General features: G+C 43.5%; 1 protein-coding gene across 1 annotated transcript in view; it reads right to left on the bottom strand.

The window, feature by feature from the left end:
- FAM20A (FAM20A golgi associated secretory pathway pseudokinase) overlaps positions 1 to 17,383 on the bottom strand; it is a 68,265-nt gene that overhangs the window by 3,758 nt on the left and 47,124 nt on the right. The window contains exons 6-10 of the mRNA XM_087710207.1: positions 15,232 to 15,347; positions 11,569 to 11,749; positions 10,054 to 10,163; positions 6,809 to 6,890; positions 1,525 to 1,584 (exon numbers count right to left, since the gene is read on the bottom strand). Of these exons, the coding sequence (XP_087566333.1) occupies positions 1,525 to 1,584; positions 6,809 to 6,890; positions 10,054 to 10,163; positions 11,569 to 11,749; positions 15,232 to 15,347 (549 nt within the window). The remainder of the gene's footprint in view (positions 1 to 1,524; positions 1,585 to 6,808; positions 6,891 to 10,053; positions 10,164 to 11,568; positions 11,750 to 15,231; positions 15,348 to 17,383) is intronic.

Raw genomic sequence — 17,383 nt, 5'->3', positions numbered from 1 at the left:
TAAAAAAGTCAAAAGCATTGGAAGGAGATACACATAATTATCTACAAAAATCAAGCTTTAAAAGCTTGATCTGAATTCTCAAGGTCAGAAAAACATCACCCCAACCCCTACTCTAGGAGTTTTTCCAGAACAAACAAGCAAACAAATAAACAAAAGAATGTACTGAGATATATATTGTTGGATGTAAGGAGAAGCATGGCCCAACATTGGTACTTTGCCAATAATATCAGTTTAGGAGCTGGAACTTGAGAAAGAGCTAGCAATATTAAAATTAAGACTACACAGCCAGTATAGAAGCTTGACTAAATTGAAGCAAAATCACTTCCCTACCTATTATCTGTCACACAGCAAGGGAAATTCACAATGCTTGCATCATAGTTTTTAAAGGGCAAAAATTGACTATAACCATTAGCAGTTTTAATGCTTATAAAGGATTCAATGTAATCACCCCTATTATCCTTTTTAAAATACTATACTGAGCTAGGAAAAGATTTTGGCAAAGAAAATGTGATCCTTTCAGGGAAGGAGGGGGCAAAAGCCAATTTAGAGCATGCGAACTTGAGGGACGTGTAAAAGATTTAGTGGCAGCTCTATAATTATAAACCAGATGGATTTGCAAGGTGTGAGTAATGAACAACTCTTGAAACCAGACCTGGGGCTCTATATATCTATATGGCTTCAGATGATGCTTTTGGCATTGGCTTCTGTAGAAATTTAGAGGGGATAGAATGGAAATTGGTTAGCTATGCTGGAGAAAGAAACCCAGAGAATGAATAACTCTTTGCCCAACCTCTTGAAGGTCTAGCTGTTGATTTATATGAATTAATAAAAGAATAACCTGGAGAGGACACAGGCACTGCTATTTATGAGTAAATCCTATACCCCAAAATGACTGCAGGGGGACACAAAAGAAATGGATGAAGTTTTGGTTCCTTTTAGAAGCCGATAGAGTCTTAATGTTCTTGACAGGGATCAAAATGAATGCTTCAATTTCCTTGTGCTTTGATGAATAGCAGATCTGAAAGGGAAGAAGGGGTGTATATCCAGTAAGGCAATGAAGTCTTGGTGATTGCACACAGCTCAGAATTCACTGAGTTGGAGATAATTTAGAAAATTGTTTGTTTATTTAATGTATTTGCTGCGCATCTTGTAGCAAATGACGCTGGACTATAACAACTGCAAAATAATTTTGTCAAAGGTGCTAGATGTTTAGAAAACAGAAACACTCTCTCACACACACAAGATTGTGAACAAATGCAGCATTGTCTAAGGTGTGAGACCCTTTTTTCCTGGTTCTAAAGGACTCCTTCTCACTTTCCAGATGGTGAATCTAGCAGATAAAAAGAAGTTGGGGGAAATCCTTTGGTGATTGCTTCATGTTCCAACAACTTGGACGTCTTGAATTTGGCTTGTCTCATTTAGCATAGTTAGGCAAAACAGATTATTGCTTGCTTGCTAGCTCTCCAGGCCACAACATGTAGCCTTTCCATTCAACTAGGCTGATGTGGAAAGGCAAGTACTTACATGCAACACTGTTTAAGAGGAGCCAAGATGGAGATCTCATCATAGGAATGTTTCCCAAATCTGTGAGAACAAAGGAACAAATGTTAGTGTCAAAGGCACAGCAAACAATCCAGGATGCTGGGAAAGAATGTCTTTCAGAATGGTCAATAGAAGGCAAAGACCTGGCTTGATACTGACTGAATTTGTATTCAAAATGCAGACATAGGGAGTTCATTGGAAGAGGCTTGACAGAATCAACAGATGGCAGCATCTAGCCAATGTTGGCTGAGCTTGGAAGCTAAGCAGAGACAGTCTGATTCATATTTTTGGTTTGGGATCCTTTAGGAATTGCAGGGTTGTTGGCACAAGTTTGAACCAAAGAAAATATTCTGAAAAAAGGATGTGAGAAACCACTTCTTTAACATTCCCAAGAAAACAATACAGATGACAGTATGATGCATAACCGAAGGGTGTGTTTACTGTAGGAAGTAAGCCTTATCTCTTGCCTCTATAATTTGCCTCTATAATTCTGATCATTTTGCACCCAAGGCCAAGGACAGCTGTGTCACATTTTTTAAATCATAGCTCCAGTGAGCTATTAATTAATTAATTAATTTATTTGTAGTTTTTATATGCCGCCCAATCCCGAAGGACTCCGGGCGGCTTACAAGAAATATAAAAAAAACACATAACGACAAAACAATTTAAAACAACAGACACCCCTCATACATTCATTCTAGTCGGGGCCGGACCTCAACAGTGAGGTCAACAGCCCCAGGCCTGCCGGAACAGCCACGTTTTTATGGCTTTCCTGAAGGCCATCAGAGTGGGAATGGTCCGGATTTCCGGGGGGAGCTGGTTCCAAAGAGTTGGAGCAGCCACCGAGAAGGCTCTCCTCCGAGGGCCCGCCAGCCAACATTGTTTGGCTGACGGCATCTGAAGGAGGCCCAATCTATGGGATCTTACTGGCTGCTGGGAGGTATGTGTCAGCAGGCAGTCTCGAAGGTATCCCCTTCTGAAGTCATTCGACAATCAATCCTGGGGAGGGGAGGGAATTGGGTTTGCTGGTTTGCTGCACAGCTTTGTGTCGCTAGTCATGCTGCCTATAGTTTCATAAACCCTGATGTCCTACAACAGGGGTGTCAAACTGGCGGACCGTGGGCCAGATGCATCACCTGCAGGCCACACCCGTCCCAGCTCTGCAAAAGCAAAAAATGTCATGATACATCACGTGATGCAATCGAGTTTGACACCCATGTACAACAAGAGATGTGTCTTGCTGGTGAACCGAGACGTCTATCGGGGCGGATGTTGAGAGTAACAATCTTGCAACAACTATAGAACCAACCATTCTGGGGTGGGATTCTACCGGTTCGGACCGGTTCGGACAAACCGGTAGTTCTGGTAAGCAACAGAGAGCGAACTAGTTTGGGCCTGCCTGTCCACCCTTGCCCCATACCTGTTTATTGGGAAAGAGTGAACTGGGTATGCGCGCACAACATGCGCACATGCGATCGCTGCCGCCCCTGCTGTATAATCAGCTGTTCATCAGAGGGACGGGTAACTGCGCACACATCCACAGTGTATGTCAGGTTCAGGTTCATGCGAAGCGAACCAGTTGTTACCCCATTAGGATCGCACCCCTGCAGCCATTGCCTGTCTTGATATGAAAAGGAGAATTCCCTACACTGTACTGATATTCACATGTAACATTTCTGCCCTGATATAGTACACTCTCACTCTCTCTCACTCTCTCTCTCTCTCTCTCTCTCTCTCTCTCTCTCTCTCTCTCTCTCTCTCTCTCTCGTTCTCTTGTGCTTTCTCTCTCTCTCAGATTTTCCTAATCAATATCTTTAGTGCTCTAGGTTAAAATTAATAATTTCTCAGGTTTCCCAGAAAGACCTAAGCAGCTGAAAGCCAATACAGATTGCAGAATATTGGAATGCTCATGTCAAGTGCATTGATTTCCATTAACAGCTGAAAAGCTCAGGTAATATCAACTCAGCATGCATCTCATTTAGCTCTAACTTGCTTAGAAAGATTAGGGCATGTGTATGAGATCCATAAAAAGACGGAGCATCATTTGCAATATCTCATATGGTATTTGGCAAACTAGCTGGGCATGCTAGTAGTTGTGGTTTAGTAACATCTGAAATCAACAGGTTGTCCTGCAGGAGCCATGGCTCCTGTTCAGCATCTACATCAGGGGTGTCAAACTGGTGGCACATGGGCTGGATGCATCATGCACAGGCCATGCCCACCCCAGCTCTGTGAAGGGGAAAAACATTGCGAAACATCACATGACGGCAACATGATGCCGCGAGTTTGACATCCCTGATCTACATGAAGCTGTTGAGAGGAGTATGTGTTCAGATATCATTAATACTGAAATCATAGCCATACAACTCATACCCAGGATGAGCAGGAGATGTAGTCTAAGTCCTTTCCCATCCTGGTACAAGAAGGTTTCTATACCCACATTGTTTCTGAATGGATGGAGCTTGAGGCTTCCCACTCTAATAGTCATCAGGCAATGAGATTTGATCTTGACAGTATCACAGGGCTAGGATGAGTATCTACTAAATATCACCATACTGATGATATCTGCCTCTGAATCAATGCATGACCTTATCCAGTAGCTTCAGATAGACAATAAACATGAGAGTCAAGAGCTTTGAGCCCTATGACACCCTTCAATTTAGGCATGGCCTCTTCCCCCATCAACATTGATTTAAACTGACCATGGGAAAAGAAGAACTACCACAACATTACACATTTCACTCTTAGTCCTGTCGTCAGTCCAGAAGGATACTTTCATCAATGGTATTGAAAGCTACTGAGAGATTAAGAAGAACCAGGACCATCTCTATCCTATATTTGTCTATGGAGATTCTCACTCATCTAAGTCATGGTTGTCCCAAAGGTGCTTTTTCAAGAGGCAACTGGACTTTCTGGTTTTTCTTTGAAGACGTTTCGCTTCTCATCCAAGAGAAGAGCTGAATAATCTTGGATGAGAATTTTGGATGAGAAGAAGCTTCTTGGATGCGAAGTGAAATGTTTTCAAAGAAAAACCAGAAAGTCCAGTTGCCTCTTGAAAAAGCACCATTTGTGGTCTTCCAGCAGCCTGTGGAGTTGGCAGCAGAGTCAGACAGTGAGGAGGTTGGGGAGGAACATGGGCCAATTCTGGAGTCTAGGGAAGGCTCAGACAAGGGCTCTGCATCGGAGGCAGAGAGGGGGCCAGGGCTAACTGGTCGTTATGTGCTGTCTCCAGAGTCTGACATCAGTGAGGCAGAGGAACAGGGGGAGCCTGTTTCCAGTGCGCCCATGAGCAGAGCTGCCAGAAGGCAAGAACAGTTAAGACAAAAGAGGCGACTCAGGAGTAAGACTTGGAGATGATTGGTCCTTCCCATAAGACATAAAAAAGGAGACTTCAGCTTGTCCAGAATGCAGCCGCGGGAGCGATCGTGGGTGCGCCTTGGTACACCCACGTTACACCTATCCTCCGCGAGCTGCACTGGCTACCTATTGGTCTCCGGATACGCTTCAAAGTGCTAGTCGTCACTTACAAAGCCCTACATGGTATTGGACCTGGGTACTTGAGAGACCGCCTTCTGCCAATCACCTCCCATAGACCCTTTAGATCCGACAGATTAGGCCTTCTCCGAATTCCATCTGCCGGCCAATGCCGGCTATCGACCACTTGGAGGAGGGCCTTCTCTGTGGCTGCTCCGGCCCTCTGGAACGATCTCCCCATGGAGATTCAGACCCTCGCCACCCTTCAGGCTTTCCGTAAAGCTGTTAAGACCTGGCTGTTCCAGCAGGCCTGGGGCTGTTGAGTTCCACCCCTACTCGAATTGGTTGTGCTTGTTGTGACTTTTAAATTGTTTTGTATTGTTGTTCTGTTTTTGTTTTACTTTTTTTGTATTTGTTTCCCCTCCTTCCTGGTTTGTCAGCCGCCCTGAGTCCCTTCGGGAATAGGGCGGCATACAAGTCGAATAAACCACCACCAACCACCACCACCAAATAGACATGAACCTTTGCAGAAAGCTAGTCAGTTTAATCTCTGAAGCTCTGTTTGACTCTGTGATCCATTTGGCCTTGTAAAATTAATTGGTAATCAGGTCTCTGGCAGCGTTTCAAGGGACATAAAGGTGGGTGCTTATCAGCGTTACCCTGAAAGACTGTGGTAGACTTCTGTCGGACTCTTCACAGACTCTTTGTGACTCATTATGGACTGTGAATGAACATAATTCACAACCATTAAGTAAAAGAGTGTGTGATTTTTACTGTCGCTGGAAGCCTAGGTCAGAACAGCACCTTTGGGTCCATCCTGTATTGCATCCTGTCCTGAAGCTCAGCTGAAAAGAGTCCAGATAATTCATCTACTCCAAAGCCCTCTAAAGGTACAACCCGACCATCTTCTCAATGATTTCCCCCAAAACAGAGACGTTGGAGACTATGAAAATTGTTCCAAGTCAGCAATGATTTCTTAAAGAAAGAGGGACACTGGGACCTCCTTCAAGGCAAGCAGAACCACCCTCCCTTTCAAGGCTTAATTCACCCATCATACTGTCTCTCTTTAAGACTTGTGGAAGTTGCCAAGTTTGAAGACCTCTGCTCCAGAACTTCTTTCAAGGGTGGAGACCTAGAAATTGCCTTAGACTGATCTATTTCATGACAAGTGGTAATTGGCCAGGTTCATCTGCAGCAGAAATAAACTAGCTACATTCAGGCTGCTCACAGCACAATTGATATTCCTTTGCACTATGCCAGAACGTTTGATCCTCTTGTCCTGGAATGTTGATAATGACCGGTCCTGCATCTCCAGGGAATTTGACAGAAGCTTCTCCGGATGTCCCTGGGGATGCCAGGAATTGATTTGCAACCAGCTGCATATTAAACCTGCAGGTTGTCCTTTGGCCTTCCTGAAACTGATACCTTCTACGTGTGTGGGAGGACAACTCCACCAAACCTGTGTACTATTTACTTCTGATGATGGGTTTGGATGAATTTTCAAATATGAATTGGACAAAAATATGGTTGAAAGTCAGTATGATGGCTGAATTAAAGTTGTGGGACCCCTGGTCTGGAGGGAAAAAGAAGTGGAAAGGAACCAGGGCTGTCAATTCCTAAGCAGAGAGGAGTCCTGTTTTAGTTTAATGTGGGATTTTATCATACCTATTTTCTACTCCAATATTATATCCTATTATATTTTTGCCATCTGAAGTTCAGTTCTCCCTGCAAATTTCCAAGGCCAGTGCTTAGGTGGGGGGAAATGCTGATTATGAGGGGTTTGTTGCCTTACCCTCTGGCATTATCCAAATGAAGCAAAAAGCCATCATCTCCAAACTTGGTAAACATCTCATAATGATGGCGGTCCATGTTACCTTTCAGAAGACAAAAAAGGGAGAGCATGGAAAACAAACACATGCAGACCCACACCCCATATTTAAATACAGAAATCAGCCTCCCTCCATCGAGTAAGAACTGCTGAAAAAGAGATATCAAACTCTTTTTATGTGAGAGAACCAGCAACTTAAAAGAGCGTACAGAAAGCTTTTGGGTCATCTAGGCTGACAATTCAGGATGCAGATACAGAACTTGGCTTCCTTAACACTGATTGGTTTACTTTATTATGCTTTCCTTATGGCCTGTGTATGTGGGGGGGGGGCTTCTTAGCTCAGCTTGCAGCTGGGATTCTGGAATTCTCTAGATGGGTCTAAAAACTGGATGTTGTGGCCCGCCAGCGGCCAGTGGTGCTGGCAGTAGATTCGGATAGTGAGGAGGTTGGGGAGGAACATGGGCCAGTCCCGGAGTCTGGGGAAGGCTCTGATGAGGGCTCTGTGTCAGAGGAAAAGAGGGGGCCAGAGCTGTATGCCACTTATCAGCTGTTGTCAGACTCAGACAGCAGTGTGGCTGACAGACAGCTGGAGCATGTTCCCAGTGTGTGCATGTGCAGAGTTGCCATATGAAGGGAACAACTAAAGAGCAGGGGTCGACTTGGGAGTAAGGCCAGACAATGAATGGCCCCTCCCAGAGGAAATAAAAGAGGAACCAGTGGAGTTTGCAGGAGACAAAAAGTTCGCTAATTGGTTAGTGAGTCTCTGAGACTCTTTGCCAAGTTCTGGAGATATTGACCTGCCAAGTCTCCAAGCCAGATAAGGTGTGTGACTGTAAATCCTCCTTTGAAAGACTTTGCCAGCTGTGAATGAGCAGAATTCACTGTAATTTTATTTGCTGGGAAAAAGGAGTTTGTTTCATGTTCTTGGGAAGCTTCCATCAGAACACTGGACTCAGTTTTGAGTTCCTGGTTATACATGCATATTTATGCATGAAATGCCACTATTTTCTCCCAGGAGCTAGCACGACTGTCAATATAATTCCATGATTGCATGTTCACAAGAAACCCCTTTGAGTTAATTTAGATTAACAGCTAGGGCAATGTATATACACAAAATTGCAGTCTCATTTGTTCTGTAGTTCTGTTAATGTTGCATGTTGTGGTCAATTAGGCTTTATTGCTCTACTGCAATCTAGTCAGAAACCACCATTACAGGAAAGGTTATTAATCTTCATGGGATGTACACCGGATTCTATATTAGGACTCTGAGCTTTTCAACTATTTAATTATTCCTTCCTCTGGCTGCAGCTCAAGGGATGTAAGATATGTGGTCACCTGACGAGGCCAAGAGTTTGACATTTGAAAGTCTGGTTAAAGTGTACAATATCCTTTTTGCCCAGTAGAGGGGAGCACAGCTGGACTGCTTTTCCTAAGTAGTGCAAAGTCGGGATACATAGCAGGGCCTCCCACATTCTCCTGGCCCTTGTTTTGACATTCTTTTCACTTAAAAATGAGAACTCTGCAAAGAAAGATATTTCCCAAGATATACGATCAGCCCTACATCAATGCAAAAAAGTCCGATTATATTCAATATGAATAGACTATTTGCATTCCAATGCTTTGTGAATATGTGTATCCATCTGCCTTGGGAGAAAAAGCTACCCTCCAAAATTATGGAGGCAGAAGGCATCTTGGGAAGTAAAAGCCGTGATGAGAAGCAACATTACCCATTTGTCTTCTGGTAAAGGAGAATTTTGAAGGCCATCAAGGAGTGGCAGCCATTTTCCAAGGGCGTTCACAATAACACCTCAAATTTCCAAACAGTCAACTGGAGACATTTGCTATATATTATAAAACGTGTTTGTCCCTACTGCCAAATTCTGGAAGAATGCATGATGGCATGTGGCAGAAAGCAAGACATTTAGGAGGCTTGTTCTGGCATGTGCCTATGTGTGTGAGTTGTTAACATGGAGACAAAATCAAGCACAAACAACTCAGCATGTCAACAACATTGTGAAGTTAATCCATTGGATTGGATTGTAGTAGACAAAATCTCATGCCGCAATGCACCTGGCATTCCTTAAATGGCCATTGTCATTTTTTAAAACTGCCAATATCTAAATTGGAATGGATGAGTGAATGAACGTGTAGCCTTTCCCCTTTTGCATGACTATATAATATTTAAAGCAAATAGCAAATTGCTTTGGCTATTTCTATCTGATGTAATTTGGCCATTGCAAAAACAACCCCCTTTCCCGCACTCCCCCACCCCCCAAAATCCCCCACCTCAAATGGAGAGTTTGATTGCTGAAATGTTGGACTACGAGGGACTCACATTCCTGTTCAGTCCAGCTGCTCATTGGGGCCAGTCATTGTTTTTCAATGTCAATATTGTGAACTAATTCCACAATGAACCAACTTTAGTTTTTGGAGAAAACATAGATACACCCCAAAGGATTGTTTTTCTCTGCATTGTTGATATATTGTTTGTTGTTGTTGTTCAGTCATTATGTCTGACTCTTCACAAGTCCAAGGACCTCAGCACGCCAGGCCCCTGGACCTCCACTGTCTCCCAGAGTTTGACCAAATTCATGTTCATTGCATCGATGACACTCTCTAACCATCTCCTTCTCTGCTGTCCCTTTCTCATTTTGCCTTCAATCCTTCCTTTGCAGGAAGCAACTTGGTTTATGCTGGTCAGCTAACCTTCTGTAGCTCCATTTTGACTCTTTGCTCTGTGTGGCCTTGCCAATTAAGTCTTTAGCAGTGTTTCAAGGAAGATAAATGTAGGTGCTTATCAGCCTTATCCTGAAGGACTTTGACAGCCTACTGTAGGACTCTTTTCAACTATTTGGGACTCATTATGGGCTGAGAATGAAGATAATTCACAACCTTTGAAAGAAAAAGAGGGTTTTTGGGACTACAGCTTTTTACTGTATCAGGAAGTATAGATCAGAACACAAGGATCTTTTGATTTCATGACTGCAGACATATTGGCAGTGATCTTGAATATATAGGATAAGGAATTTAGCTAACCCCTTCCACTCCCCACATTGAAACCAGAGAATTCAACTCAGAAAACCTGGAAAGTTTTGAATTTATCAGCATGTTCTAAGCCGGCTTTATTTCATGCCCCATGAAAAATTTCCACTCATGGACAGAACACCTCAGATCCATGAGGATCACAATCCCTCCCTCTTCTTACTTACCTATTAAGAAGTCAAATATGGCCATGTCAATGATATTGAGTAGCCGGCTGCCGCTGCTGTAAGGATAAATCTCCTTCACGGTATTGCAATAGAGAGGATTTACTTCCCACCTGGGAGAAAGATCAAAGAGAAGAGAGTGGCTGCTGGCATCAGCACCTTCCCCATCTGCTGCCTTTCTTGCAAACAGAGGGAAAAAGCAGCCCTGGACTCTAAGAGGAAATTAAAGGTTTGTGGTCTAGCCGGTCATGTGAAGCCAGGAGTCCAGGGCAAAAAGTGAGTGCAAACAATAGGCAAGGATCTTCCAAACTGTCAAGGTTTCTAAAACATCTAAAGAACATCTGTAGAGAAGCTTGAGCGCTCTCTACACCAGGGGTGTCAAACTCGATTTCATTGAGGGCCGCATCAGGGTTGTGTTTGACCTCAGGAGAGGATGGGATGGGTGGGGTGGCAAGGAGGTGTGGCCAGCTTGACGTCATTTGTGTCGAGGGCGACCATGGTGGCCTGAGTGCGCTGCCAGTGAAAACGGGCTCACAAGCTCTGTTTTCGGCTGCAATAGCATCCTACAACCCTCTAACAGTGAAAATGGAGCTTGGGAGGGCCGCCCACAGCCCTTCTATGCTCTGTTTTTGGCTGCAACAGCCTCCTGGAACCCTCTGCCAACAAAAACAGAGCTCGGGAGGGTCACACACAGCCCTCCTGAGCTCCATTTTTGCTGGCAAAGGCCCCTGCGGACCAGATCTAAGCACCTTGCCAGCTGGATCCAGGCCCCGGGCCTTGAGTTTGACACCCCTGTTCTACACTGTTGGGAAGAGAAGTTTCATTGTTTCCCTCTCCTTGTCATAATCATGATAATAATAGGCCCTCCACAGTTGGCTTTTATATCTCAAGGTAAGTCTACATTTAATACTTTTGATTTTTCATATTTATATCTTGATTTTCCTCAAGGAATTTAAGGCAATGCACATGATAGGTGGGGTTTTTTTTGTCTTATTACACTGCAACTCCTCGAAGAGTTGGACTCAAACGACCCAAAGAGTTTTTGTTGGCTAGGTATGGAAAAAGTAGCTTCAGAAGCAATTTTTATCCAGACTGAGATAGTGAGAGGATTAAATTTTTTCACTCTTCCCTCAGGCGTGTCCACACACCTCTTCATATATAAGCTCCTGTTGGACTTCCTAGAAACTGTCATTTTACACTAGAAAATGGAAACAGCATTTATTATTATCTTGGCTATGGTGGTTAGGATCTTTGGTCCAAATGCAGCTGGTTGCTTCTGGATGGGCCAGATTAGGAATACAAAATTGAGGTTGTGAGCTAAACCTGGGGAATTAAATGAGACTTACCCTCCAGTAACTGTATCTAAGATTACATCCTTGTTTCTCTTCTACATAAACGGAGGGACCAAGGGCCTCCCTGAAGCTGGCCTGCTCAATAAGTGTAGCGTAGCATGTTTTTTTTAAAGGGTGGCCTTGGTCTCAGCAGTAAGCAAAAAGAGAGGTCCATTTACCCACTTACTCCTCTTTTCCTGCAAAGGTGTAGGATCGGATCCACGGATTAGGGATGGAGATTCGCGGTGCCAAGTTGAGAGAAGGCAGGAAAACTGAGAGGGAACCTTCCAAGAGGTGAGGGTTCCCGCACACGGCATATTCTGTTTTGCACATGTAAGGGCACTTCGCAAAGAAGCAGACATTGCTGGCTATGGAGAGAGGAATCCGTAATGAGACTCAAGACTGATGCAGGGACAGAGGTTGCACATAACAGGCTGCAAGGACGTCAGAATGCACACACGCCCATCATGAGGTCATTATGCAAATGGTGTGATTGCATAACGACACCTGATGCCCATATGTTTATCTATTTATTAAGAAAATTTATATGGCTTCCCAATTTAGGGTGACTCCAGGCAGCTTACAAAACACCAATACAAAAACCAATAAACTTCCACTCCTCAGGTGACAACAATCAGACCAGGCACTTGATGGATTCTGTATCACTCTGGGATTCCCAGGCCTATTGGTAGAACCATGCCGAGATGATGTTCCACAAAGAAGGAGCCACCACAGAGAAGGCCCTTCTTCCTCATCTCACTAGGTGGACCTCTTAGAGCCATGATGGTGAACCTATGGCACGTGTGCCACAGGTGGCATGCAGAGCCCTCTCTAATGGCACGTGAGCCGTCACCCCAGCTCAGCTCCACTGTGCATGTGCACCGCCTCTCCCCAGCCAGCTGGTTTTCAGGTCTCTGCCACACATGCGCAGGGTGCGTGGTGCACATGTGGGGGTCACACACATATGTGTGCGTGCATATGGGGGTGGCAAGCACAGGGGGCGTGTGCACATTGCGTTATAGGCCCACGCTTTTGGCACGCAGCAACGAAAAGGTTAGCCATCACTGTCCTAAAGACTGGAGTCATAACATTTTGTGCCTCTCCGCTACAATGGGTTGGGTAGATAGGATTGGGAAAAGATCGTCCTTCAATTTGCATAATGTAGTAATAACAAAGTCCTTAAAACTTGGTTTTGTCACAGGACCATAGCGCCTGTGAAATAGTTGCACTGTGTTTATGTTCCTAAGCATTTTATTACAGTTTTTAACTACTTTGAATTTTAATGCATTTGTTCTTAGATATTTTGAACATTTGTTTTTTGTTTGCTATCCAGGGTCACCATATGAAATGGGAGCTAATACAACTATGATGTCTAAACAGTGTTCAGAGATTAAGCTGCCAGGGAAGTATGACAGGACTAATACTTACTCTCCCTGATAGTTAAATTCAAGAGTCTTTCCAATGTGACAAATTTTCTGGGCACGCAGGTTTTATATAAACATGCTGGTTATCTATGGATGCTTACAAAGGAAAAGAATGTGTCAATTTTGTTACATTTGCTCATTTAGTTAATTCAGGTTTTCCAACTAAATTTAAGATGATCAGGTTTATTCTAGTAAATACTGACTAAACCTGGAGCAATCTCAGTTGTACAAAGTGGAAAACAAGGCCTGGAGAAAATTTTGAAAGAATCTTATGGGTATAGCCCAGAGTGGGTTGCCAATTTTTTACTACCGATTCGGGCACACTCCCACGTGCATGTGCAGAAGCATCTGGGTGGGCGGGCGGAGCCTCCTGCTGCTGCTACTACTGGTTTGTCTGATCCGTGCCAACCGGGACGGATACGTCTGGTATAGCCCTCTGTCAAAACAGCTCAACAATCACAATGGATGGTGACCTCCAAGTTGTTCTGCACTAGCCCGCCCACAACTTTTAGAATGGCTGTCAAAGTTTGACTGTTAATACATTGAAGTTGAGTAATCTATTATTTTAAATTCTTAGATTGTTGTGTGGTAAAAAGAAAAGCCGAAGAGGACCAATCCACCAGTAGTGCTGGAAATAAGTAACTCTCAGTCATGAGGGTGTTGAAAGTGACACCTCTTTATTCTTGTCCATCTCTAATCCCAATAGAATAATTAATTTTATTCATGCTGAAGTGGGGTACAGAAATGTGTTTCTGATTCAAGGGGGTGAAAAGTGATATAACTTGAACACCTCAATTTAAGGTGCTGCCATTGTGCTTTCAAGTCATAAATAGCTTATGGCACGACTATTTAAGGAAACTTTGAAAGACGCCTCCACTGTACCCAGATTCACCTTCTTAGAATATCGGAGCAGGCCTTCTGTACAATTTCCAGAATATGAAATGCACCTTACAACTTAAAACATAGGGTTGGAAGGGACGTGGAGGTTTTCTAGTGCAATCCTTTCCTCAAGCAGGAAAAACCTTACACCATACCGGACAAATGGCTGTCCAATCTCTTACTGAAGAGATAATGGGCGATGCAGCACCCACACTTTCCAGAGCCACTGATTAATTGTTCTTACTGTCAGGAAATTCCTTTCTAATTTCAGGTTGGTTCTCACTTGAATGAGCTTCCACCCATTATTTCTTGTTCTGCCTTCAGGTGTTTTGGAGAAAAAGTCAATCCCTTCTCTGTGACAATCCCCCAAGTCCTGGAAGACAGCTATCATGTCACCCCTAATCCTTTGCTTCTTTAGAACTAGACATACCTAGTTTCCTTAACCGTGCATCATACAGCTGTAATGGTGAACCTATGGCATGCGTGCCACACAGTGGTGGGTTCTGGATCCAGTGCAACGAAGCCCGGCGTCCCCCATAAGCACGCTCGCACCACACACGCACCATGCGCATGCCTCCTTGCCTCCACGATGCTTCCGCGACGGCCTCTGTGACACTCCAGCTGTTTGGCAGAGTGTTGTGCAGGCACCATGCACTCTGTGCACATGTACAGAAGCGCTGAAGAGCTCAAATACAGGTAAGGAGCTCAGGCAGGCAGGTGGGCCCTCCAGAGCACCATACCGGAATGGTACCCGGTGCTCCCGGCAGGCACTGGTACGCCCGTACCAGGGCTTACCGCCTGCAACCCACCACCGGTGCCACAGCTGGCACATGGAGCCATATTTGACGGCATGTGACCCATCAGCTCCAGTGCACATGTGCCCACCAGCCAGCTGATTTTTGGCCTTCTGGAGGGCCGGAGAGGCTGTTTTTGCCCTCCCCAGGCTTCAGGAATGCTTCTGGAGACTGGGGAGGGCGGAAAACAAGTGCCTCACCCAGGTGCATGCACAGGTGGGCATGGTGCATTGTATTGTGGATCTGGGCATGTACATGCGTGCTATTGCTCACACAAGGACAATTATGGCACGCCTTTACAAAAAGATTCACCATTACAGTTTAGCTTCCAGACTCCTCATCATCTTTGTTGTTCTTCCCTGTACTCTTTCTAAGGTCTCAACATCCTTTTTGTATTGTGGTAATCAGAACTGGGCACAGTATTCCAAGTGTGGCCTCATTAGAGCAGTATAAAGTAGCACTTAGCACTTAGACTTATGTACCACTTCCCAGTGCTTTATAGTTGATTATAGTTCTTAATTTAATTTATTTCATGTTTTCAACTGTTTGTATTATTATTGTCCTGATGGAGGGGCTTGCGTGCTCTAATGATCCTAAGGGATATGCTGAACCATATCAGACAGGTCTTAGGTGAAGGGCCAGACAAAATTTATTGTTGTTATTGTTACTGTTATTGTTATTAAATGTTGCTGGCCATTTCAAGAAGTCATTTTGAGTATAAAGACTGACTATAAATCTATGGAACAAACTTACCTGGAGAAATAAAAAAGACACTTTGTAAGATTTCATTCTTTGTGATTTCTAAAATTTCTTTTGTGACATTAATCATTCTCCCAGCTGCTGGAGGGACACGTCGGAAATCCAGGATTCTGCAAAGGGCAAAATGTATTGCTCAGATCAATGCAAAGAAAGATATCTTCTTTTTGTTAAACTGAATCTGGTCTAGGTCTCCATTAGATTTTGTAAACATTAGCGTAATATTTTTGTTAGTTTAATCTGCCATCATGATGGTATAATCCATAACAATGTCCCACATGGAGAAAGTTTACTTTCCATATTGTTCTCACAACGTTCTTTGAAAGTTGTCTGTGCTCCACAGCAAAGTCTATAGAACACGACTATGTTCTGAATATATTGGTTGCCAGTTGAGAATAAAGAATAGGATGGCCAGGCCTGTTGGCTTACAAAGCGCTGCCAGTTAAATTTGGGTTAGATTAATTTCACTGCAAGTATTCAGAGTACGAACCCCCAAATTGGACAACAAAATCATCCGAGTTGATGGAGAAGACTTTGCCCATTTAACTTCCTTGATGGGGCTTCTGTCAGATTCCTACCCAGCATAGTGTTTTTTCTTTTTTGTCAAAGCACCCGGTATGCCCAAATATGGGAGGGAGCATACTGCTTCCCTTTTGTCTTTCAGCCACACTCCAGGAGCCTTCCAGGCAGAAAACCAGCCCAAGTTCGAATCCTAGTAAGGGTATGACTAGCTGATGAAAGCTAAATAGCCTTGAAATAGATCTATACTAGTCTCCCTTCATTTATTTATCAGCAAAAATGCAACACACACACACACAATGTAATTTTCAGTTTCAGGAAAATTCAGAGCAAATAAGTCATCCTCGTGAAAACCAAAAGAGGGTAAGGTGAAGTCAAACACATAACTCTACAGAAGGCTGAAAATATAGTATCTTTTATGTCTTCATCAGAATGTAGGACTTATTGGTTCAATGTGGGCCCTCCTTGTTTTGAAGTTGGCTATTGACATGGTTCTGCAAGCAAGGATGGTGTGTTGCAGTAGTAACTTGATTAAACGTCTCCTAAGAAGAGCTTTCCATGGTAGGTCAGTGAAGAAGCTCATGTACTGTAGGCAAATGAGCCATATTTTAATCCAAGGGAAGGATGAAATCTTCTCATCACAAGAATGGTGAGCACTGAAGTTCCAGGCTGGTGAAGGCCAGTGAGCCAAATTGAACTCAACTTTATCCCCATTGGCTACTCTGCTGCAGTATTAATCCTGGCCATTTTAAGATGCCTGAACTTCAGAATTCCTCAGCCTGCTGTGTTTGAGAAACGCCTTCTTATTGGTATGATACTCTAAGAATGCATCTGAGAATTTTGAAACATTCTGAGTATTCTAAGAATTATAGTCCCCATAAATTTGCAGAATACATTGAGAAAGGCAAAGCTAGATACTCCATTGTTCTGATTTATCAAACACAAATTTCTTCTGTTGTAAGGATTTCCAGGGATATAACTTGACTGAACTGCCTTGACATAGGAGAATTAAAACATTTTGATCTTTAAGAATAGCACAGACGGAGACATTTCATCAAGAACACCTATTCCAACCTATTAAAGTCACCTTACAGGAGGGATGGGCAGCATAAAAATTTAACAAATAAATAGAAGAAATAAAATTATATCCTCTGAAATGTAACAACTTCTATTCATGCTGGACCGTTTTGTCCTTCGCATTAGAATCACAATTTAAGCATGTTGTCTAAAAGGTCTGGAATTAGACATATTACCCAAAGAGAAGAACAGCATGATACAATATTCATAATTCAAACAAAGAGGGTTTTATGTCATGTGTCATCAGAGTGTTAACATTGGTAGCTGCTAATAATGAGAAGTTTTTGGACCTCTCTGAGCTCTGTTGTTTTCTTGCAGACATTTCATTACCCACACTAGGTAACATCATCAGTGCCAGCACTGGGTAATGAAATGTCTGCAAGAAAACAACGGAGCTCAGAGAGCACCAAGGACCCCTCATTTCAATCCTGAGCCACAAATATTCTCCTTTGTCAGTAGCTGATATGGATATTTAACCACAGTTACCTGGATCTAAGCAAGCCCACATTTATTCATCCGGTAATAGCTTTAATTACACAGTGGGAGTTTATTG

The sequence above is a fragment of the Thamnophis sirtalis genome, unplaced genomic scaffold (genome assembly GCF_051295495.1).
Source record: "Thamnophis sirtalis isolate CommonGarterSnake01/CBP01778 unplaced genomic scaffold, rThaSir2_p1.2 scaffold_3, whole genome shotgun sequence".
In the NCBI taxonomy this organism is placed as follows: Eukaryota; Metazoa; Chordata; class Lepidosauria; order Squamata; family Natricidae; genus Thamnophis; species Thamnophis sirtalis.
Note: the sequence above shows the minus strand (reverse complement) of the source record. Positions and strands in the feature narration are given on the sequence as shown.